A 27,571-nucleotide genomic window follows, 5' to 3' on the forward strand; every position below is an offset into this window, starting at 1 on the left:
TACTCATATGTTGTGAAAGTTGGCAAATTTAAACGGCCAGTCAAAAACGACATGTATCGGATAACTCTCAATTTTGCAAAATACTTGAGTAATGATGTAATGCAAGTATGGCTCATCACCCTGTTTTAGATGCATACTTACCATTACCAATCAAGATCAGTGTAGACAGGGTCATGCCACATGGCTGATCAGTGTCCCAGTTGGACATACCAACTATATATATATTCTGATAACACACTTTGCAATTTCTTTGGAAGCAAACACGTGTTCAAATACTAAGACACAGACATTATGGTTTGGAAGTCACTTTTATTTACACACCCATAAACAAAACTTTACTTCAGGGGGATGAAGCGAGAAGAGTGCGTGGCTCCAATACCAGGGCGACCGTGCTTGACAGGTTTGTATGTGATGGAGAACTCTCCAAGGTAGTGACCAATCATTTCAGGCTGTAAGGAAAGGGCAAAAACATTAGTTCAAATATTAACTACCAGGAGTCTCTGAGTTCATGGCTCAGATTGATCCACAATAACTTGTTGCTCCACTCCATTTATATCTGAATTCAGCAGAAGCTTCAGTACAAAAGCATTTCACAGTGACAAAGCATTGTCAAATGTGTGCTGACTAGCAACCCTGTATCCTGGCCTCTGCTGACCAATGGGAAGTGTAGTACACGAACAACGAATTGCTGCGAGGACTACTCATCCCATCAGTCAAAGCATGCAGAGCCCACCCAGACATTTAACCAGTGGTGCAATGCAATGAGGGTGGTGGGGGTTGTCAAGTCTTCGGTTACTTTTTAACAGGAAATTATGTACAGTGCCAGATATATTAGTCTGAGGGTGCTTTCACACCATCAGTTTGATGACTGGTCTGCACCAGGCAATAAAATTGTTATTGTGCAGCATAGACTCCAGTGTGGTCCGCTTTCACACCAGCAAACGAACCAACTGAACCCGACTGACGTTTCATCAATGTTTGGATTCCGGCAGAAATAATCCCCAATTTTGACTCACTATTTTGACCAACAGTCTAAGGTTTGGACTGCACTAGAGTCTGGCATTTGGTGCCGAGTCAAGCAGACCAAGACCACCTCTTTTTGGTGGTCTCCGTCTGCTTGATTTAGTGTAGACCAGAGTGCGACTGATGCTTTCACACCAACGAAAACTAACTGAACTAAGCTTTTGGTTCGAATAGATCGTTTGGTGTGCACCAACTACTGTTGATGTGAACGCAAGCTGAAGCAGATCTCAAAAGTTTCATACCATTAAAATTGCTTTCTTTCTGATTGGTCCTACAAAATGTTTTATTTCAGATTTACATCTGTGACTTAACTTGACACTTGATCTGTTAAAATGTTCTAAAACACCACTTTAAAAAGCCACAAGTAGAAAAAATAGAAGTATACAAGTAGAAAAAAATAAAGAAAAAAAATATGTTATACAGTATTTTGCATGAGCTAAATATGAGCTAATGTAATGATCACCACCCAACTACTTAATCTGTGTCAAAAAGATAAGAATATGAGAGTCAGGTTCAAATTCCTATTAAACGTGAAGCTCTAAAAGTGACCACCCAAGGCTGTGGTAATAACCAGAAACAAAAATAGATAGCACGTCATGTCTTCAGTGTATTCCCTTTGTGATTCTTGGTAGACACATCTCTACCAAACAAAATCACCTTCTCAATCTACAACCGTGAGGAGGTTGAGCCCAAACTGGAAAAGCAACATAAATCAAAGACCAGCCGTGTCCACCAGACATAAGCAAATACAGCAGGCATCTCACCTTGATCTCAACCTGGTTGAAGGTCTTTCCATTGTAAACTCCAACCATGGAGCCCACCATTTCTGGCAGGATGACCATGTCTCTCAGGTGGGTCTTGACCACCTCAGGCTTCTCCATGGGGGGAGCCTCTTTCTTGGCCTTGCGCAGGCGCTTGAGGAGGGACTGCTGTTTGCGGCGAAGGCCCCGGTTCAGCCTGCGGCGCTGACGGGCACAGTAGAGCTGCATCAGCTGCTCACTACAGGAGACAGAGAAACAGCGTTTAGCTCCAGAGGGACAACACTTTAACCCCTGTAGGTCCATCATAGTCCAGCTATCACCATTCTAAGCCCAATCTTTTCAAATTGAACATTGGTCTGAAGAGTCTGCACTTTATTTCCACTGCAAGAGATGTGATAAATGGACACGGTTCAAATTACTAGACTTTTGGATAGTCCTTCAACCAATCCGAGCAACTATCCGGGGGCGCCTTTTGGATAAGCTAGTTTGTAATTGGACCCAGAAGATGTGGACAGGAAGCAGAAGAGATAGATGTACAGGTTTCCAGCCGGAGCTGCAGGAATCCAAATCGCCGGCAGATCAAGCAGGGTTTACCCAGTCTAGGCCCATCACTTAAACAGTCCAAATGCCCTCCTTCTCTTCCACAAATACAGGTTTTGTCACCATAGCAGAATGTTAGTATCTTGATTTAAGTCACTTTGGACAAAAGTGTCTCCCAAACGAATAAATGTTACCTCTATGAACTCAAACAAGTTTCAACATCCTGATGTACAAGTGCAGACAACTTAGGCCTAAGTCTGCCTTCATTAATTCACAAATCCCAGCCTCTGAATAATCACCCACGATGTAAGACAACACAGACTTTGTATCTTATTGTGACTGCAATTTCTCTGGTCTGTTACTCACTAGGACATGTCCAGGAGCTGGTCCAGGTCCACTCCTCTGTAGGTGAACTTCCTGAAGGTACGCTTCTTCTTTTGCTCAACGTCCGCCTTAAAATAAATGTAATGAACAGTATTAATGACACACTGATCTTCAACTGTACCCTTATTTGTCAACACTACGCTGACAATTGAGTTGAGCTTATGTCAGCCTGGCTTTGACCAAAAGGAGCAGCCGAATAGCAATCCCCAGTAAACATTAACGTTAGCATGTTGATGTTAGCTTATTAGTTGGAAGACTTTCACTGGTTTCAAACATTTGTATCAACTAAGCGAGAACACCAGTAGGAAATATCAGAGACTCCCCATTTATGTCTACGATCATAAAAGGTATAGAACTAGAGTGAGGACATGTTTTACAATCGAAAAAACGGGTGCCCGGTGTCCAAGCGCCCATATCAAAGTGAGCTAAAATCGGAGGCGCAAAACAAGGCAGTTCCACAAAATTGAAAACCTAACATGCTATATTAAATTATACGTTAGTCAGACAAACATATTTCTTGGCTTCTGACATAGATGGAATAGGATTTTGGTTGAATATAATTTCTCAAAAAACAGGCACCTACCATCTTGCCAGAGTTTCACCGGAAAAGGAAAGCCACAGCGCGTTGCCTGGAATTTAGCGTCCCTTTCTTATGGCGTGCGTTCAGAAGCGCGCCACCTACCGTTCAGGAGTCAAGAAATAAGACATTTTTATGGAAGCCTATTTCCATTTATGTGATGGAAGAGTTTTTTGTAGGCCTAATATTTCAAATAAACTCAACAAACGTTTTTCTCCTAATACTATTTTTGGGTATATCTTAATAATGAGTTACATACTGTGTTGAGTGTATAAGCCTACTCAGTGAGAAATTCATTTGAGAAATTGTGGCAAAGAAATACACCATCAAAACAGATAATGCTCAGCCTCTTATTGTGCTATTTAATATTTGTGGAATTACAAGAAAAGTCAATTAGTTGTTTTGGATCCCTCGCAAAAAGAACTGCTGTTTTAAAATGTAATCCTATGGAGTAGACTGTGTTTTCTAAAATGTCCTCAGCTTCTTTTAACCCTTGCAGTTAATATTTTTGTTTCTCAGCCAATGTTTTCGGGTCTGGTGGGCTCACCACATTATTAGGCTTTTAAATCAATACAACCATAACAAATTATGTAATATAGGCCTGCTTAACAGATGTTTAGCTCAATTACTAATGATATATACATAATTTAGTGTTCATAATTTGCCATTTACCCCAGTGAGGTCACATTTATGATCATATGATCATTTTTGTTCTTTTGTGAGATAATAGGAAAACTCAATTATAAAAAAAATAGGAAATAAAATGAAATCTAGGGAAAGTGTGTCTAAACTGTTATATTTTTTATCTAGAAATATTTTCTTGCAGATATTCCTTCAGCTATGCTATGCAGTAGCTCCCCTGGAACTAGCTTTGTACCTTTTATTTCTAAAAAGAGCAGATCTTACCAGACGCATTTGACCCCTACTATTTAGTGGATGTGCTAAATCTCAAAATAAACTCTTGAAAAATAGGCAGCTTAAAAGTAGTGCCACTGTGACTATTTCAGTCCACCCTTTGCCCCTCTCCTGGCTGGGACTGGCCATAACAGCCAGTTTCTACGTCACCACTGGCTGCAAGACTGCCAACAACGGTGAGAAGTTTTAATTTTGTCGCACAGCTTGGAGACCTAGAAATAGGATGGCTACCATTATCCATAGGCATCTTGGCACTCCAGTCAACGTCCAGTGTGGATGAGGCAGGTGTGACGAGAGTTAGACCATTGTGTGCGAAGACAAAAGATATGGAACTGACATACAGGATTGACTCCTTTAACTGCCCTAACATTAAACCTCTATCAGTGTACCTAACAAGTGTGATCAATATTTCAGATTTCCAAGTAGTTTGATTTTATGAAAGTTAAAGGTTAACCTTTAGAAAGGTTGTATGTGGAGTTCTATAACAGTAAAACCGAATGTGAAGAAAATACAAAATTCCATATAGTTCCAGATAACTGGAACCTACAAGCCTACAGAACTCCACACAGCACCTTTGATGAAAGAATATTGACTCAAGTCAAAGTATAATATTGACTTAATATTGAATATATTGACTATATAAATAACATGTCAAAAACTGAATGAACACACTGTTGAGAGTACATTGTATTAGACACATAAACACACCAGCATCATTTTAAATAATTTATTTCAAATAAAATTTCCTTTTTGTCGCGCCGGTGCAAAATGCACAGAGCCAGCCACCTGAGGGAAGTCTACATCCTTAAATAAAAAAACAAGCAAAGCGCACAGAGTCGTACAAAATTCTTTAAAAAAATTGCACAGTTTAGGTGTATAATATATATTTTCATATTTTTCCATTTTTAAACAAACTTAAAAATAAAACGTTCAAAGGCTCAGAAAGTAAACAAAATTCACAAAATGAAAAATAAAAATATTTATTTTTTCCCTACTCCGTTTTAAAGCTGAATAAAGACCCTGTAACTCCTGTATCTGGTTTGTCTTCTCTGTGCTGATGTTGGCCCAGACAGTTCAAACATATTGCTAAGTAGTTTCGGCCCGAATACAAAACATGAAGTAAAACATCTTGCTCCAAGTAGCTTTTTAGTAGTCCGTCTTCCTACATCTTAGTGTGTATGTCTGAGACCATAACAGAGCAAATCAATAGTCTTCCGGGATGTGTAAGAAGTACTTGTGATTTTTTTTCTTTTTGTATTTTTTTGTCCTTTTTTTGTTCTGTGTGTTTTGCTTCTTTCATCAATATTACTTTTCAAATGTTCAGGAAGGAAAAAAAAAAAAAACCCAACAACCACCCAAGAAATCCAGTTTCTTTGTCTCGCCATTGTGACCAGAGGTCACATGTTGTGTGTTCTGTGTGTGTGTGTGTGTATCAGATTCCCTGACGTTTTTGAGCCAGCTGGATGTGTGGTCTCAGCGTCGGTAGGGATGGAAGCCCTGGACGTTGTGGTTCTGGCCGCGGGCGAAGCTGCTGGCCGCGGGTTGGGGGCCCGCTGAGGGCTGTGCCGTGGGGGCCGCGTAAGACGCTGTCTGTTGGGTGGGGTCTGCGAAACTGTGCCCAAACCCGCTCAGGTCCTGGCCGTAACCTGCATTCACAAGCGCGTGTGGGCGCACACACACACACACACACACACACACACACACACATAACACAAATACACACACACAGACATACACACACAACATAGAACACATGCAAAACACCAGAAAGGGAGCTTGAGTGCATGAAACAAAATTAGAGCTTGATTAAAATTGGTTGACAGTGAACTGCTGCTTCTTGTTTAATTTGTATTTGCATTGGCTTTGATCCATCAACATTGTCAGCAGAAACTGGCCTCAGGGCCCTGAGATAAAGTTCTTTGAAGAGTACAGCACAGTGTTATCAAAGGGCTTATGAGGTCAAACTTCTACTGCGCTGTATGTTGAGGACCAATTCCAATATAACACAGTATGCTATGTGTGTCGCTACGAATTAAACATCTGGATTGCTTTAGCTTTAGCCAATATTAATATCTGTATTGAATAAGAAAGCTGAGCAGGTGTGTCTGAACTCTCTCCTAGGAGACTCTTATAGACTTAACTGTGGGATGTTGCAAAACACACAAAGATCAGACATCTGAAAGGCAGAGAGGCTTTGGCAGAGATGGTGAAAGGAAAACTTGTTGATGTCGAAAGATTTTATAGGATTTGCCATGAAGCCAAATTGATTTGTTAATCTTAACATCTTAGGCAGAGGAAGGAAAAGACTGCTGACACGACCATGGTCCTAAAAAGAAAACAAAAGTCATTGGAAGATTGGAGACAGAGACATTCCTCTCTAGATAGATTCTTGCAGAAGTCAAAAGGAGGGCCTTACATAATATGTGACAAAAGGGAGGAAAGAAAGAGAACAAAAGAACACTGACTAAAAAACAGAACAGAAATGGAAAAGACACATTGTACACCCGAACGAGATAAAGATAACCTTTTTTCTTGTTGCAATTAGATCATCCTTTCACCAGCAAAGCAATGCGAAGAGGAGAGCAGCGGTAGAGAGCAAAGACAGTCGGGGAGAGGCAAGCGAGGAGAGTGCGATGAAGCACAGCTGCTGACGAGAGAGCTTAACCAGGGCTGGTCGGAATAACAGGTTGGCCTTCTTCAGGCGCCCTCATACTGCACTAACTGCAAGTCATTGAGATAATTAATTTAGCCCCCCCCCCCCCTTTTTATTTTGAGTTGTCTCAATGAAATCGTTTCGGGGCAAAGCTCTCCGCTCTCCGCTCTCCAGACAGGGAGCATGCAGCTGTGAGTTACCACACCAGAGCAGGAGGTGAAAACGGCTGATGTAATGTGTGCACAGGTGCACAGAATTACATGAGGAAGCAAGGAAGGAAGGGAGGGGGAAGGGGAAAAAACTGAAAAGAATTTGAAGGCGAAAAATGAGTCTATAAACCATAGAGAACAAATGAGGGTGGAAACCGCAGCTATGGGCTATGTCTGCTAAGGCTTATTTGTCTTTATTGTATTATTGAGTGTTTGTGAAAGGCAATGCTCACACCTACCTGCACTATATCCCTGCTCATCCTGACCATAAGTGTGTGAGGGACGTGTGGGTCCGTAGGAAGAGGGGTCCTGAGGATAGTTACCCAAGCCTAGCAGGGAGATGAGGGAGACCAGGTTGACTAAACCCAGAGAGGCTGGCTTAACAATATGGCTTCTTCTGGAGGGGATGGTAGCCCGCAGTAGAAAGCTATCTACAGATGGCGCTGATCATGTTGACGCTTTTGTAATTCTTTCGGTCTTGTTTCAATCAGAGCATCTAAACTGGGCTGTGCCTTATTGTAAATGAGTAGATATATATATATATTTTAAGAAGACTGATTAAGCTGATGATCATTCTCCAAACATAGACAAATGAGTGTCAATGGGTGACTGCTGTCCTTCGCTACCTTAGAGCGCATGGGTGTCTGCTTAGTGCCTAGTGATTAGCAGCTGGATGGAAGCAAAGCACAGGCATGGTACACACACAGCAGGAATGGATTCACTTCCTCTGCACACTGGAAGCTCAAATCATGTGACTTCACAACTCTTAAAAAACACAATTCCCCGCAGGCTTACATAGCTAAAAGCCAAACCCCCAAAATATATTTATAAAAAAAAAAGGTACAACCCCGCTGTGGCGCCGCAATTTGTTCATGTAATCCTTCACAATCCCCCAAAGCATTAGAGGAGGTCCCAGATGTCCTGATCTAGTTTGTCTGAATCAGCACCTGGCAATAGTTGACGCTCACTTTCCACAAAATGTTGCGTTTGTGGGGGAGCTCTTAAAGCACACCACTAGATCTGGCTCCAGCTCAGCACACAAAGGTATTACATTTAAGACCTTGCCTAATGCAGTTTAATTGTGCACAGAGATATGTTAATGAATGTCAAGAGATAGATAGGGGGAAATCAGATTCACACCACATGGAGTCAGGATAAGACAAGATACTTACAAGATAGGATGAAATATTAATATGCATATTAATATGTCTTGTTACAGTACATAGGTTGGGACTGGGTAGGGACAGGGGCAGATTGTAATGTCATGCAACATTTCAACCTGCCAACCATGTTGCCATATTGGTGTGACCGGTTTAAAAAAAAATAAAAAAATAGGTACAATAATACAATGAAACAAAAATTCCCTCTAGGCAAAGTGCAACACAGGATGATCTAATTCGAACATACACCATCGGTTACCAGTCCGCAAAGCTCCGAGCATCTGACAGAAGCCCTGTGGAAACAACAGTGATCCAGTGCAGGGGATGGACAGAGCACAGGAACGGAGGGGAGGGGAGGGGAGGGGAGGGGAGGGGAGAGGAGGCGGCGGGGAGGGGGCACAGCAGACGGGCTATGAGCTCAGCTCGCAGCTCGGAGGCGTGTCATGCAGCCAAAGCTCCATGGGCATCAAGACAAGCTCTCTGCTGGCGTGCATGAAAAAGGGGGGCATCTTCACAGCAGAAAGTGAGCCGCTGCTTTAACAGCAGGTTCTCGGAAGTAGGTTTTTGTGTCTTCTGAGAGTGTGTGTGTGTGTGTGTGTGCGTGTGTGTGTGTGTGTGTCTAAATTATGAATATGTTACGCAGGTGCAGAGTTGAAAATAAGGTGCTTTCTGATGCCGGGCAGATCCCACTGATGTTAACTCCTAAGCCGATGTGCAAAGTGAAAGCACAAGAGGGTGCTGTTATCAACGTCTTGGTGGCCCTTTAATCTGTTGTGCCATTATCCACCCACCACTTAATCAGTTCAACTCCCTCTTGTGCTCATCTTAGGACTTAAGACTTAAAAGCAGACTGACCTGGGACCCTGAGCGCATGTGAAGGGGTGCATATCGGCGAGGTGTGTGTGTGTGTGTGTGTGTGTGTGTGTGTGTGTGGTCGTGGGGGATACGCACCATATTGGCTGTAGGGGAAGTCTGGTTGACCCGCGGCGGCTTTGCTCATATCCTGAGTGGGGGTGGTGGCAGGGGCAAAGCCCAGGGGTGCCGTGCCCGGGGTGGTGGGAGGCGGAGGCATCCCCTGCGGCACAAACTGGTCACCTTGAGGCGTCCCGAAACTGTAGCCTGTTGTGGAGCACACAGACAGATCCAGCCAATGCGGGTGAGAGCGAAAAAGACGGCCTTTAGGAAGACCAACAAATGAGCTGTCTGGAAAGTGAATTACTCAACGATCGGATTCATGGGAGTGCACCAGCAGCATAACATTTCCAGCCGTCTTACCAACAGAACATTTAGGAATATTTGGAGGTTCTAATAGGAAACTAGCACACCATGTCCAATGCATGTCAACATTCTTAGAACTGGAGCGTAGAGAAAGCCAGTTGTGGAGTGGAGCTCAATTCGCATATGGATACCCTAAAGCAGTATGTTGTTTGTGAAAGAAAGACAGGAGCCTTTACCCCAAGACTGACCAAACTGAGGAGGTGTGCTGTAGCCCTGCTGTGGGTATCCCTGAGGTGCCGCGAAGCTGCCGGCCGGGGCCGCCGTGACGAGGAAAGCGTTGAACGGTGAGGGGGGTTGTGCTGGGGCTCCTCGGCCTGCTGGTAATGGGGGGCCATAGCCACCTGTGTCACACGCAGAGGAAGCAGCAGGTTTAGGGGCCTACAGGGCTGATAGACTACAGTGCCCGAAATTATCAAATACATTCAGAGAAAATATAGAGAAGAATAGCCTTTCTTGACGTCATACATGGCCGAGCTCAAGCCTGAATTCAGGCACCCCGCCTGAACTCTATCAGGCCTGGACCTAGCAACTTAAATGTATGTTGTTTCATTCAATCAATATATTAAAGGGCACTGGGATCAGATAATTACGGTCTGAAGTTCAACTCTTTCCATCTTATCACTGCAGTATGACCTGATGTCCTGCTTGACCCTTTGATAACACAGTTGATTAATGCTGACCAGAACACAAAGTTGAGCCAAGAGAGAATGCCACTTACCTATGGGTTGACCTGTGGACACCCAAACCCCTGAAACCACAATAAAATGAGGCAAATGAGGACACGTGGCAAGACAACTCAGAGCGCCATGCAAGCTGCTGTTCAACTCTACAATTCAATATTCCACTTCAGAAAAGTCCACAATAATGTTACATTCCATAAATACACGTGTGGCAAATGCACATAAGCAAAACCTGAAATGAAACTATTCAGTGAAATCTAAGAGCAAATCATCATAGAAAACTTGAGCGAAGTAAGCCAATGAAAAGCAGGAGAGACCAGGGCACAGCTAAATGTGGGTGTACATGAAGCACAACACACATTTACACAGATGGGCATGATAAATGGGACTATTTTCATATTCCAATCCCTCTTTTGTTCTTCCAGTTGGGTCTTTTGTAAATGTCACAGAATTTAAAATATCTTACTTCTTAATCACCTCCTTGGTATCTGTCCGTTTTTTTATTTTTTTTCCCCCAGACCCACTCACAGACAGAGCATAGTACAACCGCCTAACAAGGATTGGTTTTAACATGTTACAACCAAGATGCTCACTGTTAATAATGAGAATAATTCATTTCGCTCATATAAGATTAGAGTAACTTATCATGCTAAGCTAATATGGGGCCAGAGCTAAATCCACACATGCATAAATTATGTGTTATTGGGGTAATGGACGACGCCACGTTCAGGAAGCGGAAAATAATGCATGCTGAGGTAATAGGCCATGATGCATGAGAAGCCAGTATTGAACTGAAGATGCATCCATACACATGTGTAAATTACAGCCTGCTCTTACACAGACTGGCTGTTTCAAATATTTGTTTCTTATCAGACTGTATGACCTTCACATACATATGATAAGAAAATAAATTTGAGTCTTACGCTTTGAATAATTTCTTTGTAGCAATTTATCAGTCTATGCTTGCTGTGTTAAAATACCCTGTTACATTGGGGTAAATTAAATGTACTTGCCCAGCTTTTGGCCGTATTACTCACAGTCACAGATGACAATGACTTTCCTGCAAAGCTAACATTTTAATTTGTAGCAGATGGCTTTTTTACTTGTGTAAAGAAATCATTTCTCACATACATTGAAAAGCATTTGGGGGGGAAAAACACTACTCTCCAAACCCAAGCCTCTGAGAAGCAGCACACTCTCTCTTCAAACATCTTTGCCATATCAATCTTTAATCGGCACATTTACGTATTCACCCAGGGAGTTGCACTCACTGTCCCTTACGACCATGCCCACTCACCCTGAGGTCCGTAGCTCTGCTGCCAGCCCTGAGCTGGTGGAGCTGACCAGCCATTGGCCGCGCTCAAGATGCCCCTAGGTCCCCACTGGTTGGCGCCGATCTGCCCAGGGCCTGGCGCTTTGCTGTCGCGGGGTTCCGCCTTTTTCACTTCAACCTGTAAAAAGGACAACGAAAACACAACTTGCAAGGCGAGACTTTCCAACTTTTTTTTGTTTACAACACTGACCTGATCTAAACCTGACGTATTCAACTGTATTAGCGTCTAACTTAAGTGTTTTACTTTATACTTGAGCCATTACATATCATAGCTATAATCTGAAATGTATATTAGGAAGCTCTGTATACATGTTGAGGAAATCTTATAATACAAATATGTTTCTCAGATACTCATGTGCAATAATCCATGCGAAATTCTAAATGTTGAATGTCCAAACGTAAATAGTTAAATGCAAAAGGATAACATTTATCTTCAAATTTGAGTCAGCCAAATTCTCTTTCAAATATATATCAGAGAAACATAGATTTGCCCTACCCTGCATACATTTCTCCACAATCTTGCCCTTCAATTCAGAGTAAATCTAATTGAAATGACTTACCTTTCCCCGGTTAACGTTTAATCTCAATCTAATTTATGTGGCATTTCAGAGGGAAATGGATGTAGACATGTGCTATTACCTCATTATCTAGCAGACTCAAAGACACATGCAGATTATTTATAATGAACATAGTTCAAATTATTGGCGAATGTTCATACTGTGTCTAATCGGAATCAAAATGAGTGCTGTTTCAGCGATTAGTTGTAGTTTAATTGTAGTTGCAGTCATGCCACCCTGTACCAGCTCTCTTCCACTCTGGTGGAGGGTCATGTCACTTCACCTCAAGCCAGTCTTAGTTCTTAAAAACAGGGCAACATAAAAAAAAAACACCTCTTCCAGTGCCTGACCACAGAGATAGCAGCAGTGAGTTCACTGAGCAGTTAGTAAAAACCAGGCTATCGAGAGGGGGGTATGGGTCGGACAGAAATAGAGTGCCGACTCTAAAGAGGCTGAGTTATTGGGGTCACCTTGCGTCAGGAGTGAGCCATGATATTCTTCTCCTTGCTAGAAAGTGTCTTAAAACTGTGGTGACATCCTCCCCTCCCCTTCTCTCCTCCTCCCTCTCTGTCGACCCAATTATCAACACGTGGCAGCGCGCGCTCCACTCCTCCCCTCCGGCTCCACTACCTCCTCTACCCCTGCGGGCTTGCAGGGCTGGGAGTGATGGATGCCTGGCTGCTACCACCCAACACCAGGACTGGGATTTGCAACACAGTTTGATGTGCTCCAGTTTCTAAATTTATAACACTATATACCCCCCCACCCCCCTCCCCCTTCCACACCTCCCAAAAGTCCCAGTTGCAATAATGTCATATCAAGAACAATGGCTCAGGTAAGAGTCCCAGCCCCTTTTCTGGGAAAACAGGACAAAGTCAAGGAGAGGGCTGGAAAAGGGGGGGTGAGGGGGCTCAGGGAGAAGAGAAAAATGTAGGCTGCCAACTGTATGAATCTATGGAGGAAAAAACCCTATTCTCACAACAGCCCTTTCGAAAGTGGTTCAAGGAGGTCGTAACTATGAGAGACCACAGTTAGATGCTACACTGCAATTTTACATGGCCAAAGAATATGTTGCAAACTCAAAATGCCACTCATGCATAATAATGCAGTAATTGACGGTTTGACCTTGAGAGAAGCTTGTTTAAAAAAAGAAATACAATCATTAACATGCAATTGTGCGCTAGGGGATCATAGTAACCACCACCAGTGAGAAAAGAACAGGTACGTCCCACTGCTCCTGCAAATCCCTGAATGCATAACCCCAATTAAAAATATAGTGGCAAAATCATCCTGAGGACCAAAGGATAAGGAACCATCACCAAGACATGGCTTGAGCTAAGGCATGATTAAATTTCTCCACAAAGAGAGTTACAAATGAAACCGCAGTGATCTGTGAGACAACTTGCTACTCATGGACTTTAGATGGATGACACAGTATGGAGATTCTAAAATGGAGGTCACTTAATTGAGATTTTCTTGGAGCTATTTCTTCCTTTCTTTCTTTTAAGCAACTCATCAAGTAAATGTTTAGAACTCAAACTGTAAGTGACCTGGCAGAAAAAAATAAATCAAACCAGTTAAATGAAAATAAAAATGAAAAACAAACAGAAAATGAAAGTGACCAGTCCTTTAGGTGACTTCTACTAGGACAAAAATCCAGACTACCAACCAATGCGTAGATTCACGTTTTTGAAGTATTTATCTATGTAACGCCAGACATCCTAAAGGAGTGGTCCAAATAAACCAAGCCTTGAGCGACTAGAAGTTATAAGAAGTAATGAGTTAAAGTGGATGTGGTATTTTTTAGAGTCTCATCTGACACTTTTTAGTTTTTGCCATATCTGGGTTAGAACTGATTAAAAGAACCATTCTATTACCAGCTGGACAACTGATAGAGGCGAAACTTGAGGTTTGAAAATTCTAGGTTTCAAGAAAATCTACTTGCCATTTGCACACAAGTGTGACAAACGGCTTTTGTGGCCATGTCGCCCAAGCCTTAGTTTCAGCTTTAGGGTAAAATTAAACTACAACTACACACTTTTTTGCCCATGATGTCGTGAAAATGCATGTTGACAGCCTGGTCCACTGATTGTTCGGCCTCGAAAGTAATAAATCCAAAACCTAGCCAACGACCAAAAGTGAATCAAGGTAGCAGGGTGTTTCTTTTTTTTTTTTTGTGACATCACAAGATGAAGAACAATTTAAGGGGATAGGGAGAAGGGGGGAGGGGAGAAGGAGAGGAAAGCCCAAGGGGGTCCATCAAGGCAGAGCTGGAAGCTCCTGGGGTTGGGATGACGTCGCCAGTCCTGAGGAAAACAAGGCCTGGGGTGGAGGGGGACAACACTCTTAACACTAGCTGATTCTTCACCTCACCTGAACCAATGGGAAATTATGACAAAAGCACTGAAGCCCTCTAGGCCTCCAGTCTAAAAATATTCAAACTCAGCTGGATAATGTTTCTATAGTGATGGTTGATGTTTTCTTTGGGACAGTTGTGGCCATTATCCTAATCTCAGTTTTGTGACAATAAAACATTCCAGCAGCAGTGCTCTTAACGCTTAAGACTGTGGACATGCGGGACAGCCCCCTCACAATCTCATCCCAACACCAGCTTGATCTTTCCCCTTGTAAAATCGTTGACTAGCAAATGCTGGCAGCAGCCGTACACTTGTTAATGCACAACGAAACGAAAACAAAAGGAAATTAACGACAACTTAAGATGGCGAACCAAAGTTGTACATTGCTGGCTGTCTCCAAGCTTTCCCAAAGCTTTACTTGTGCTTTGGGCAAAACCTGGATAAGCCTTGTATGAGACAATATCAATATATATGTGGAGCAATTTAAATACATCTTACAACAGCAGCACAAAGATATAGGCCGTAGTTCTTTCCCAAATCTGACAGCAAAGAGATGTTGCTGTCTGTTTCGTGAGGTGTAACCAAAGTTTCCTTTCCTCTTTCAGCGCTAACGCGAAAGCGTACAGTCTACACTGCTTTGCTAAACGGAGCACGGTGGAGGATGTCTATATAGAACACCTCTCAAGGGTAACCAACTTGCATTGGATAAATAATTACATAAACATCTACAAAATCAACACCATGCTTCAGGTTAACCAAGGACAGTGTTGATGAGGCATTAACCTTGTCACTGATTTGTTGCCCTTCTTAGAAGTTAGCAAAAAGGTTAGCAAACATATGAATTATGTCTCCCACTGTTCTTTTAAACATCCTCCCAGCTTTTGAGAAACCATTGTGAGAGGAGGTTATAAATGCTCAACACTCAAACCCACTTTTGAGCTCCTCTTTAAACTGCACTCCAGCTTATTTGTTTCCTAGACAGAATTAGGGTCCCATTGATTTCCCTTGTGCAGTTTATATGGGTTACATACAAGTAGAACCTGACCTCAAATCTCAACTTCGCCATCCTAAAAGTTGTGTCCTGCAGAAACTAAACCCTGTTTCTATACCATTCCTCTGTGACAAAGACAAATGTGAAGTGCTTGTTAGCTCCTGGCAGCCCCCCCCCCCTCCCGACCATGTGCAAACTATGCTGCAGCACGAACCAACAACTCTGAACTAGTTTTGCGCTGATCAAATAAACTTATAGTAGTGGCAGAATTAGGTTGTGAGAGTCTCGCACACTGGGATCTAACCTGATTCAGATTCTGGGCCCCTGTGAGAGCAAAGGGATGTGAGCACTTCCAGACGCGTTACATGAAGCAATGCCCATCTGTGTGATTCACGACTAAATATATCACTCAACCTTGACCACGATCTCAATTCTGAAGGTCGTTACGACAGCCGCAAAAAGCTTCAGCACACCAAAGGATGCCTAAGGACACACGCTGGTTAGTTTGTATCCGTAAAGTGAGCCAGGTCACAGTAGGCACACATCTAGAGGATAAAAGTCAACCATAAGCCAGCCGGCCTGCTTTCTACAAGGATAAACTAAACTCACTCTGTGCTCTGTGTCATTTCCATCCGTCATTTGAGCACAGGTGGTGGTGGTGGTGGGGGCTAAAGCAAGATGTCGGTGGCATTTGCTTTGAATTTGCTGTTGTCTGGCTAGTGCAAGAAGGGTTCATTCATTCTCTCTCTTTCATTCAGTATGTCTTGATTTTACTTTTGCTTTTGTGGCGTGCTAGCTCAATATGAGCGAGTAATTCTTGAGTTCGGCTATTCCCAGCTGAGTCGTCTAATGAGCCGCTAACATCGATAGCATGGTCGAATGGATGATATTAATCATCCACTTTGATCTCCTGTATTGTTTTCCACTTCGGAACACGCATTACAATTCACAAAAACAAGAGTTAATTTTCACAGTTCGCACATTGTTGGCCTTATCTACAAAATTGGGCTATGCAAACCTCATAACTTCCAGAGTTCAATATATTCACATCCTTGCGCATATATGTGCAATCCGCAATGTTCCCATAAACCTTGTCTACACCTCTTGAACACACAGCCCATGCCATTGGCTCAACAGACCTATATCTTTGTGGTACCACTCAGTACACTATGACCTAAAGGAGAAAAGAACATCTTAAAAAGAGACAGAGTTAATCACATTCATCCAAACAATTTCACAAGGAAAAAGGGAAACAGAAAAAGAAAGATAGGGCTTACTTACAAAAGTACTTAATTTCTACATGAAAAACACTTAATATGTAATTTAGCATGTCAATAATGTCTAGGTCAATGTCAGGAAATAAAACTTACTCAGTGTCTAAATGTTAAATATGATTTACAACAGAAAGGGGTGTTTAAATAAATCTACAGCAACATCTGAATGCTTTTCTATTTGTGTCTAAATTGTGTAATTTCATATGACAAACTATTCCAGGGCTACCCAAAGAGATAGCTATGAAAACAGAGATCTGTGAAGAATTGTTCATCTATGTGTTAGTGTGGTTTTTGCACCAGACGTTATTACACAACCCCTGCTGTGCGGAAGCTGTCCTTAGCCTCAAACTTGATATCTCCACAGTAATACAACTCTGAAGTACTTTGCAATTACAACCCATTTCGTTCCTCTAGTCTAGTCTAGTCGCTCCTTTCATTAAATTCAGCTACGTTTTTCTATGTTCATAGTACCAGAATCTAATCATTTTCAGTCAGGCCTCTGGTTAATCATTTTGTTGAAAACAATATACTATCCCATCACGCCTACTAAGTAAAAAATGCTTCTTTAACATTGCCAGCCTTCTCATTTAAAATAATACTCATCTATAGATGTTTTTAGATTAGATAGATTACATCAAACAAGGACCTCTGACTCAGTCAGCACAGTATTTGCAGTTCACTGACTGGTATATGTACAACAGCCTTTAGGTAGTCGTAATTTTATCAAATCAAATACAGACAAATGAGCACCAAAAATGCATGCTTCTCAACACACCAACAGAACGAATTCTCACAACAAACTACAGCCACTGTGTAAATGCACCATGGACTGAATCTACCACACAACACCATGAGGATTTAGTCTGAACTTCATGCTGATGCAATTGGGTTTGCTTTCTCACCATGCAATGCTCAGATCGCATGGCGGAAAAGAGTTGGACATGCTGGATGCAGCTTCTCTGTCTGGGGTGGGTCATGAGTGAAGCATGAAGAAAGAATCAGTTATGAGGAGGATGTGTGTGTTAGGACAGATTTTTGTTTAATAGGGTTTCCCCCCTCTTTGGGTTAGAATAGTTTGTCATGGGGTGGTGGAAGGGAGAGCATGAATGTGAGAAAGCCAGACCAGATTTTACCTCGGGGCCTCTGTTTTTCCGCGTCATAGATCATTACCACCTCTGTGACCTTGAATGAAATACATGATTAAGGATACTACACATCAACCATTTGGGTATATTCAATAGAATGTGAAAATGCTTCTCTGCCTCAAAAGCCAAAGGTGGGCATTAACTTCCACCAAGGTGGGGGAAGAGTGACACTGGGTCTCATTCACTAACTGTGCACCCACGCTAGTTTAAAATGCCCTCATGTTGCAGTACACTTTTTTTCATGAAATTCTTAGAATTCATCATGGGATGTCTCATTCAGGTAAGACAAATGATTGTGTGTACATTGAAAGGAAATACTGAATGCCCTAAAATATTGAATGCGCTAAAAGCATCAGTGACCACTTGATAGTTTGATAATATTACCTTTTGTGAACAGAGAAAGTCAGCATTAAATGTTAACTCTGAAAAGGGTCGGACTGATTTAGAAGCATTATAGATTAATTAACATTCACAATGGTCAGAACAAATATGTCTTATGTCTTGAACCATACTGCAATAGTAAAAGAGGGCCACTTCTACAAATAAAGTATAATAGTTCATGTGCACTAGTCGTGAATGATACCCACCATCTTCCTTCTAATTTGATAATGGATGGATTTGATCATTTATGCATGCAAACATAAAACAAGGAGCACCACTCACCACACCAAATCTGTTAAAATAATCCCTGAGTTCAGGTTCCCCGCAGTTGTGAGGAATCCCACCAACAAATATCTTCTTAGATTTATTGCTATCACTTTTTCCCGTCTTCTGTGAAAAAAGGACAATAAACACACACTGAATCAGACAAATTCTAATGGAGAAGGAGAGGTCGATAGTGGCATTGGATTGTTGAATGAAGCTAGAGTAGCTAACATCTCTTCTATGGCCCAAGGCTACTGCTCTTGAGATGTCACATTGATGTTCTCGATTTGTGCTGAGCTTGAAAAAAAATGACCCTCCTCACTTTCCACACCAAATGGACAGGAAACCACGGGTCCAACTTGACAGTATTCCTTCCTAAAACTACAGTCATGCCACATTCACAAGGACAATATCTGCCCCTGCTAAATTATTCTACAATGTATGTAAACAAAATCTTTAGGGACAGGGACAAAGACAGACTGATCTTTCAATCTAGAACCCTTTCTACTTCCTCCCTCATCTAATGCCCTGTATCTGCTTCTGCAAGCGGGTGACATTGACCTTGTCGCAACAAACAGCTTACCCAGCCTTCCTTTGTGCGGGTCTTTTCAGGTTGCATCCCTCGGGGAGTACAAGGCTTGGGATCAATCTGTTGGTAACAAAGACAACAGTAAGTCCCAATTCCTGTCTATTTGTCCAAAACGTCTGAGATTTACATCATGTGACAAAACCATGTCATGTGCTGTGTTTTCATGAGCCCAGGGACTGCAGATGGAAATTATCTGATAGCTACAATCTGTTATGAAGCGTCTTCTCACACGTGAGATTAACGTATTTATATATGGTCTCATGCAAACAAACCAACCAATCAATCAAAATATACTTTAGCTTTTGAGCTCATCATAACAAGAAAATCATATGAGGTCTTACAAAGGAAAAAAGCACTAGGTGTGTGGCACAACTAAAAATTTAAGGAACTGCTGTGCTTTTTGGTTTTGGTCTAAATGAATTACATCAACGCACACACACAAATAAACTCACATTTCTTCCATCTAGGTTGTGAGGTTTAGTCTCCAGCACCGTCCGAACACAGTTGGGGTCTTTAAACTTCACAAACCCAAAGCCCCGGGATTGATTTGTGCTTTTATCCTTCATGATAACACAATCCACCACTTCACCATACTGAGAGAAGTAGTTTCGTAGCGTCTCTATTAGCAAAAAGAACAGAGCCATTAAACAGGTGCAACAATCAGACCAATTTAGGATTCCTTGCTGTTTCATCCCAGAGATATACTTCCCATGATAGAAATATGAAAAATATGAATGGGGCAACAAATGCTCCTTTTAAATAAAATAAAAAAACAATCATTAACAGACGACTGATCATTCCTCTCTCGTTTTGACACCAAGGAAGAATCAAGTCAATTCAAGCAGATAGATAACCTCACAGACATTCTCAAGGAAAGAGGCGTTCATCTCTGCAATCACTTCACGTGCTTGCAGCTGTAGTGCTTCTCTAATTTGGTGCTTCTCTAAATCTAAGTCGTTGCTGGCTCCTGGCTTGCAGTCTCCCCCTCTGATGAGAATGAAGTTACTGGCCTTATTATTTTACATTATGAGATCATTGGGCAGGACTCAACTCATTCCAATGTTAAGGCTGAGAGGTCTGAGGGGTTGGGGGTTGGGAGGCAGCGTGCTGCGGCAGGTTTCACAAGCAACACGAGGCCGTTTCATGGCTCACAACGCTTGACGCGTGTGGCTGGAGGCCTTGTGGCACGGCCACAGAAATCAGTGATCAGTGGGGGAGAGATGGAGAGCGAGAGAGAGAGAGAGAGAGAGAGAGAGAGCTTGTCAAGTCAACTTTGGGGGGTGCAACATCAGGATGCAGAGCTCAATGCAAACACATCAGTGGTCGGATGAAGCACACTCCCGACAGGGCAAGTGAAAGCCCCCAGCGAGAGATGCACAGCAGCACAACTTAGGTCATAGAGGACCACTCAAGAGAGACAAACTATGAGCTTTACGCACTGCTGTGTGTGAAGACTGGAGTGACACGGAGGTTTGCTTTTCATTTCTCTATCGGCTAAAATGAAAGTAAGGTGCTCATGTAGCTTCACATGCAAGACACCAGAGAAAGACAGCAGCAGTATGGGAGATTAGGTTTTAGAGCACAATCTGTCTGCTGACACGCTATAATAGACACAATGTATCGAGCTATCCAACTAATGAATGATACCGAAGGACAAGGGTATGTGCGATGAGAATGTTATAAGGGTTTCAGCAATAAAGCTACATGACTTTTTTCCCATTCATTTGACATTTGCAAATCAGATCATCATTTTCTTTTGTCATCATTGCTGTCATCATTATGAATGACTACAACAACTAAATGGTATTTAATATTAACAATAGAGTAATGATGATCAACTTACCCTGTGTGGTACTCCAGTCTAACCCCCCCACAAAAAGCTTCCTGAGTAGAAAGAACACACATGAATTGCTATGTTGTACAGTCATGTCAAAACTGAGCTATTTTTAGCTATACCTGCTGGTATAACTAATGGTTTATGTGAATGGTCCATTGTCAATTAGATACGCAAGGAAATGGACAAAAATGAATTCAATAATAAACTGCATTTCCTGGATGCAGTTGCACTGGTTGTAAAGTCAAGCTGACAGTAATATCTATAAACATTCACGTGTAAAACACTAACACTGCATAAACGGAATGCACCACATCAGTATTCTATTATACATGACAGGATAGCCACTTTCGGTATGGTCTGCGCTGGAGAAACTATCATGTAGCAAATTGCATCCCTGGTCCACTGATAACCGTGTTATCTCCCGTGCAAGACGTTTAATGTAACTTTCGAATTTCGCTAAGATGGGGTTTGCTTGACAAAGTCTTTACTTGTCAAGATGAAGCATAGGAACTAACGGTATAGAAAGAATTGAGAAGGTGACCAACATCATTTAGCCTATTAGGGGAAAAAACATATTTTCAACCCACATAGCATTTGAGCACGGGCATATTACGACAGGTTTCGTGTGCTGTTACCTATTTAAATGGCACTGTGTGGCATGTGCCAAGGTCATATCAGAAATAATACCGACAAGCTGTTTTAGTCTCTACAGAGCCATCATCAACCTACGAAGCTCTCTCAACATCTGCAAATCAGCAGAGACAGCAAAGCATTATTCGTCCACTGCTAACTAACTGTAACAATATGACTCATTAATGTAAGTGTAACGTTAATTAATATCGCTAGCAAATAATGGTGGATCAAAACAACATTACTGACGTTGTGTAACATCAATGTCCATTATAAAGCCATAACGCGTTTCGAAGGTAACGTTAACTGCAATCATGTCAGTTATTAGTTGACTGTAGAAGGTACACTGAACACTGACAAGACATTTCCAGTTCACTTTCACATTAGCTATCAAGGCTAACATCGGCTAATGAGGTGGCTAGCTACGGAAGAACCAATGAATAATCAACTTGAGCGCACAGGGGACAGAGGACATGACAATAGACACCTCACTATAACAGGCTGAGTCAAATAAGCTGTCGCTGAAACGATTGAGACTGAGCCTACATTAAATGATGTTGAAGTGACATTTGCCCAGCGGCTCAAAGTTTGACAGCAAACAGCTTGGTAGCTTACCGACGTTAGTTACCGTAATGTTACTTGCTAAGTGGGATATGTTAGCTAGCTCCATAGCAAGTACACCAGTGAGCTAGCCAGCTAACTGTCAACAATCACCTTCCAATTGGAAATGTATGGAAATACACTCCAGTTCAACACCAGAAGTACTACAAAAATGATCACATGAACAATTAGCACTGTTGTAATGTCTAAACATATTGCAGTAAGCTGCCATGTTTAATCACCTAACGTTAAAATACTTTAAATTTGCTATTCGCTAATTGACAGGTCTCGGTGGCCAAGGCGATGTCAAACTTAAGCAAGCGAACACCCGGCGTCTGTTGGTCGTAACATGTCAAGACTTAAAAACCAATCGAGCAACTGCCCACACTAAAGTATAGTTGTTTTCTATGGCTGTGCAAATAGTAATCTTACCCCACTTCATCTCCCACTAAGTTGTTGTTCATTTCTGAGGCAGGAGCGGCGGACTGGAGAGTAACCATCGGTGCTCTGTGTGAATTCTTTCTGCCTCTGATCTGCACAACTCTCCTCCCAGGGAAGGTCACTCCGCTTCAGGTTCAAACCGAATCTGCGCAATGCCGACGCGTTCGCCACGGGGTCTTCTAGCAGGGGTTTGAAATTCACTGGGACATGTTAGTCATGATGTGGGAAATAAACTTAAAGTAAAGTAGCCAACACTTCGGACTGAAGAGAAACACGAAAAAGAGCCATATTGGTAACCACAGTGATAACGAAAGTGGATTGCAAATCGAATGCATTCTGACTAGGCTACTGGCCTAAATTGCTACTCGACTCTTGCCAAAACCTTTGGATCAATTGGACCAATGTTGGGTGAGAACAAATAGGCCTAGGCCAGAAACAGACTAAAAACTGACCAAGTTGTTGGCAACATAATGTATTTTTGCATTCATTTTAGGGGGTTGACTCACGTGTGGTCCTTATAAACTATTGACATTGTTGGCACAGTTATAGCCTACGTTTTTGGTTTATTTTAAGAGCAAAACAGTTAGCAGTTAGCAGGCTCTGACAGTAGGCCAGAAGAACCCTGAAGGTAGGCCTAAATAATGACATTAAAACTTGATCTACAGCTTAAAATGAGAACAAGATCATCAATCTGTAGTAGGCCTAGGCTATGTTAAGGCGTGAATAGCTATACTACCCCCAACTAATCCCTGACAGATTTTTACCGAGTCACTTCTAGATATAAAACCCACACATTAGGCTACTTAACTTCAACACCATAGTGCACTTTTGCCTTGGATGATAGACTGAGGAAAAAACTTCAGCCAGCAGCAGTGCGGCTGTAGCGCTGAAGCATGATTTATTTTCTTTGACTACATTTTTTAAAAATATAGTTTTTCAAAGGTCTATATTGCGGCAGAGACTGCTTGTTGTTTTACCGCTGCATCGAGCACATGCAGAAAATGCTCTGAATGCAGTAGCATGATTTATTTTCTTTGACTAAATTTTTTAAAAATATAGTTTTTCAAAGGTCTATATTGCGGCAGAGACTGCTTGTTGTTTTACCGCTGCATCGAGCACATGCAGAAAATGCTCTGACACAGTGAACCAATAGTGGCGTAACATGATACTGTCGTGCAGATCACTTTTTTGCTCCAGCTGTGTGGACCTTGCAGCAGTTGCCACCCCTTGCTTCTCCGATCGCTACACTACTTATCATGTATTGGGCTACCCTGCGCTGACTCTTGCATAATCAGCACTTCTTGTCGCATATAAAGGCACGTCGTAGCTACCAAGTCCTCTTCCATTACACTGGCCTCTTCACCTCAGTGACCACTCTACAACACTTCAACATGACCACTGCAAAGCCCATATTCAACCAAGGAGAGGACTGCAAAGCCGGGTGGCACGACGCTACAGCTGGTTACAATGAGACCGACACACACCTCGAGATTCTCGGCAAGCCAGTTATGGAACGTTGGGAGACTCCATACATGCACTCACTCTCAACTGTTGCTGGCTCAAAGGGTAAGAGGCATTTGTAAATGTTAAAGGCACGAATCAAACAATATGCTGGACTCTTCAGGGATTTGTTGTACTTAGTTAACAGTCTTCAGTTGTCTACAGTACAGTAGTACACTCATAGCCAATATAATTTTGTTAGGCAAATGTTGTCTATTGTTGCCAATAAATAGCCTACAAGAATGATCAAGTTAGCCAACTTGAGCAACCAATTGCGTACAAAATCGTATTTGTAGCTGTGACCTTTTTCTTTATTCATGGCGTGCAATATGGGTGTCTCGGTGAAAAACAATACTGGGCTACTACGTGCGCACATGTGTCAGAGTGTAACAGGTTCATACTTCTAGTGTAGCTTACCAGTGGAAATCAAGGCCATGGGCGGGACCTTTATTTTATGATTGGGCTATTAGGGAGTTCTGTTAATATGGGACACTTCAGGTCACATGAGCTAGCTTTCGGCTCAACCATCGACTTTAAATGTTTCAACACTCAATTAACAAATAAGTAGCAAATAATATGCAAACCAATACAATTCAGATGTCAGATGCTGTAGTGGAGGTCTATGAGGAGAGGACTGGCCTGGGTATATTTATTGTAGGCCTAGATGATATGACCAAACATCTGTACCACAGGTTTTCATCATAGTTTCCGAAAAAAATCTAAAAGTGTCAAAATATGTTCCTTCTGAAGATCAGCCACAACCATATGGCCATTGTAAAAACCTCTGTTCAGTATTAAGATACCAACCACCCTTACACTTAGCAATTAGCAATTGTATCTACTGCATTTCTGAAGCCAGAGGAGACGTATCAGATTGAGGCATATGACTGGGGTACACTCTATTTCACATCAGCTATTTTTACCTTTTTTGAAATACTAAGCTGTGAGAGGTTGTCAGAAGTATGCTTGCCATTTTCCCTCCTGCATTCCGTAGGGTGTGGAAGGGCATATTGCTCTACTCTGAGTGGCACACCCTAGCTGTATCACATGTCAATACAGAGCATCCTTTGCAGCTGTGCATTTGTAGAATTACTACCAGGATATTGCTTAGAAGATATTGAGGAAAATCATGTATTATTGCAACCATATTTGGGAAAACTGTGCTTGTGATTGATGTATTATTGTTGACTTCACAGGAGGCAGAGTCCTGGAGATTGGTTTTGGAATGGCCATCGCTGCTACTAAGCTGGAGAGCCTCCCCATAGAGGAGCACTGGATCATTGAGTGCAATGATGGTGTCTTCCAGAGGCTACAGGAGTGGGCCAAGTCTCAGCCTCACAAAGTGCGTAAAAGCTTGGTGAAAATGCCAGATCTCACACTCATAAATAATCAAGTGCAAGGTTAATGTATCATTTCCCACCTTGGCAGATTGTTCCATTGAAAGGACTGTGGGAGGATGTCGTCTCCACACTACCAGACAATCACTTCGATGGTAAGCCTCGTTGATGGATGTGTAAAATGTCAGAAAGGGGAGTGAGTGATTTGGGTTGTTGAGTCATTTGTCAAACCTTTTTGTTGTGATATCAGTGCAGTTAAATAAATCCATTGCTCAATGACGTAATACTATTTTCCGGGTTAAGATCTTGCACCACATTAAACAAATTGTGCAATGAAACATTCATATAATTTATGGCCTTAATCGTCAACAGGCATTTTGTATGACACATACCCCCTGTCTGAAGACACATGGCACACGCATCAGTTTGACTTCATTAAGGTAAGTTATTTTTATTCCATGAGGATTCTTGAACGATTCTTTATCATTTATACAGTAGACACGTACAATCTGTGTGAACAAGGCCTAACTGCTTACAACCTTGGTCATCCATTGAAAGATGGTAAATATTTTCCAGGACAACCTTAACATATAACTCTGGCATATCTGTCACGATTTACTGCCACCCCCCCCCCCCCCCCCCCCCCACATGCAATGCTATTTAATATTTTACTCCATTTGGCCTTTAGATTAACATCAAGAACTACATATTTCCCTGCAGGGCCATGCCAACAGATTGCTGAAAAAAGGAGGAGTTCTCACCTACTGCAATCTTACCTCCTGGGGAGAGCTGCTGAAGAATAAATATGACAACATTGAGAAAATGTTCCAGGTCAGACATGTTCCATCTTATGCTTGCACAGACTATGTTCAGCATATATTTTAATTGACACTTACTATTGCCACATTCACGAAACAAACATGGTGTCTGGTTTTCAGGAAACCCAAGTGCCCCATCTGCTTGAGGCTGGCTTCAAGAAGGAGAACATCAGCACGACCCTGATGGACATCATTCCCCCTGCTGACTGCAAATATTATTCCTTCCGCAAAATGATCACACCAACCATTCTGAAGTTGTAAGGCACTAGCCAGTGACTGCACCTTTTATAGTTTTCCTTCTACACTGGAACCTCTTGACTCAGAATAGCCGTGAGCTACTGAATCACCCTCTGCCCTCTGTTTAACACAACCTTGAAAACGGTTACCTTTACTAACACCTCATCAGTAGGATGTAGCAGTTTTTCCGTATTTTAACAAATTCATAAAGGTACACCATTCCACAATTCTGAGTTCTGTCCTGTATCTTTTCAAAATAAATCTATCGCCAATTTGTTTGTCATACGCATGATGTATGCCAGTTATTCATAAAAGACAATTACATTAGGCTGTTTACACTCATTTAAAATCTTCAATATATAAGTTTTATTTTTACTGTGTACTTTGCTCATTTCAGAAACAAGTAGCAAGTAGCAACACTAAATCTTGTGGGAGTACTCTATCATATACAAATACATTTTATTTGTTAGTTTTTGAGTTACTTTTTAATCAGATTTAATTGGGATTAAAATGGCCAGTATCATGAACAAAATTCCCCTGAGGACATGTATTTTTCTATAAGACAAACCTTTGGCCACCCAAGGTCCCTATACATCAAATGTTCTGGTGAGAAAAACACAGCTGGGTGAATGCATGTGAGTCAGCTGTGTCCTTAAACACACAATTCAAATAGATGCCATTTTAGCCATATACCTAGACTTCATAAAACAAGTACACTGTATGTAACCTACAAGAACTGATCTGAAATTGACAGATACTCGACAACACACTCAAGACGTTTGGATGATCATCAATATTATGATTGAGCTTTGCACAAAATACAGCCAGGTACTTTTTATGCCATTTCTGTGAAAATCTCTATGGTATAGTTCATCCTTCTGCACAGAGGGGAAAACGACATAACACTGCTAATACAAAGGAAATTGCTGGGCATATGAGAACAAAGTCACTGAGGTCAGGAGAGACAACAGCAACCCCCACCCCCTACATCCATCACTCCAGTTAAGTTAAGTTTTTAGAAACTTCTGATTGGGCTCAGGGAATAAAAAACATACAAAAGAGAACACAGTAGATACTTTTATTTAGTCACCAGCAGTCAT

General features: G+C 41.9%; 3 protein-coding genes across 8 annotated transcripts; 1 reads left to right on the forward strand and 2 right to left on the reverse strand.

Annotated features, from left to right (window-relative positions):
• Positions 1 to 289: 289 nt before the first annotated feature.
• Positions 290 to 3,363, reverse strand: rps15 (ribosomal protein S15). The gene is made up of 4 exons (XM_062556928.1): positions 3,292 to 3,363; positions 2,691 to 2,776; positions 1,788 to 2,022; positions 290 to 449 (listed from the first exon to the last, which is right to left on the reverse strand). Exons 1-4 carry the CDS (start codon positions 3,292 to 3,294, stop codon positions 336 to 338), a joined length of 438 nt encoding a protein of 145 aa, XP_062412912.1. The 5' UTR covers positions 3,295 to 3,363; the 3' UTR covers positions 290 to 335.
• A 1,801-nt stretch (positions 3,364 to 5,164) lies between these two features.
• dazap1 (DAZ associated protein 1) lies at positions 5,165 to 22,837 on the reverse strand. 6 transcript variants are annotated; one of them, XM_062556930.1, is made up of 13 exons: positions 22,571 to 22,837; positions 20,915 to 20,955; positions 19,524 to 19,690; positions 19,066 to 19,131; positions 18,501 to 18,605; positions 17,826 to 17,874; positions 14,109 to 14,191; positions 11,478 to 11,631; positions 10,219 to 10,248; positions 9,677 to 9,841; positions 9,174 to 9,341; positions 7,302 to 7,391; positions 5,165 to 5,846 (listed from the first exon to the last, which is right to left on the reverse strand). In XM_062556930.1, the coding sequence occupies exons 1-13, from the start codon at positions 22,636 to 22,638 to the stop codon at positions 5,674 to 5,676; spliced, it is 1,359 nt and encodes a 452-aa protein (XP_062412914.1). In that variant the 5' UTR covers positions 22,639 to 22,837; the 3' UTR covers positions 5,165 to 5,673. The 6 variants fall into 6 exon arrangements, with proteins under 6 accessions (XP_062412914.1, XP_062412915.1, XP_062412913.1 ...); XM_062556931.1 differs by having other exon boundaries at positions 9,689 to 9,841; positions 18,501 to 18,608; XM_062556929.1 differs by having other exon boundaries at positions 18,501 to 18,608; positions 22,571 to 22,835.
• gamt (guanidinoacetate N-methyltransferase) lies at positions 22,803 to 26,756 on the forward strand. The gene is made up of 7 exons (XM_062556936.1): positions 22,803 to 22,987; positions 23,896 to 24,145; positions 25,276 to 25,421; positions 25,508 to 25,571; positions 25,789 to 25,856; positions 26,137 to 26,247; positions 26,355 to 26,756. Exons 2-7 carry the CDS (start codon positions 23,971 to 23,973, stop codon positions 26,493 to 26,495), a joined length of 705 nt encoding a protein of 234 aa, XP_062412920.1. The 5' UTR covers positions 22,803 to 22,987; positions 23,896 to 23,970; the 3' UTR covers positions 26,496 to 26,756.
• The last annotated feature ends 815 nt before the right edge of the window (positions 26,757 to 27,571 follow it).

The sequence above is a fragment of the Sardina pilchardus genome, chromosome 15 (assembly GCF_963854185.1).
Source record: "Sardina pilchardus chromosome 15, fSarPil1.1, whole genome shotgun sequence".
In the NCBI taxonomy this organism is placed as follows: Eukaryota; Metazoa; Chordata; class Actinopteri; order Clupeiformes; family Clupeidae; genus Sardina; species Sardina pilchardus.

Coding starts and splice junctions, on each gene's coding strand:
- rps15 (XM_062556928.1), bottom strand. Junction 2,023..2,690: donor CAGCTCCTGGACATGTCCTA/GTGAGTAACAGA, acceptor TGTCTCCTGTAG/TGAGCAGCTGATGCAGCTCT. Junction 450..1,787: donor TCAACCAGGTTGAGATCAAG/GTGAGATGCCTG, acceptor CTTTCCTTACAG/CCTGAAATGATTGGTCACTA.
- dazap1 (XM_062556929.1), bottom strand. CDS start 22,638: ATGGTTACTCTCCAGTCCGCCGCTCCTGCCTCAGAAATGAACAACAAC. Junction 19,132..19,523: donor ACAACCTAGATGGAAGAAAT/GTGAGTTTATTT, acceptor TGTTACCAACAG/ATTGATCCCAAGCCTTGTAC. Junction 11,632..14,108: donor ACGACATCATGGGCAAAAAA/GTGTGTAGTTGT, acceptor TCCTTTTTACAG/GTTGAAGTGAAAAAGGCGGA.
- gamt (XM_062556936.1), top strand. CDS start 23,971: ATGACCACTGCAAAGCCCATATTCAACCAAGGAGAGGACTGCAAAGCC. Junction 24,146..25,275: donor AACTGTTGCTGGCTCAAAGG/GTAAGAGGCATT, acceptor TTGACTTCACAG/GAGGCAGAGTCCTGGAGATT. Junction 25,572..25,788: donor ACCAGACAATCACTTCGATG/GTAAGCCTCGTT, acceptor AATCGTCAACAG/GCATTTTGTATGACACATAC.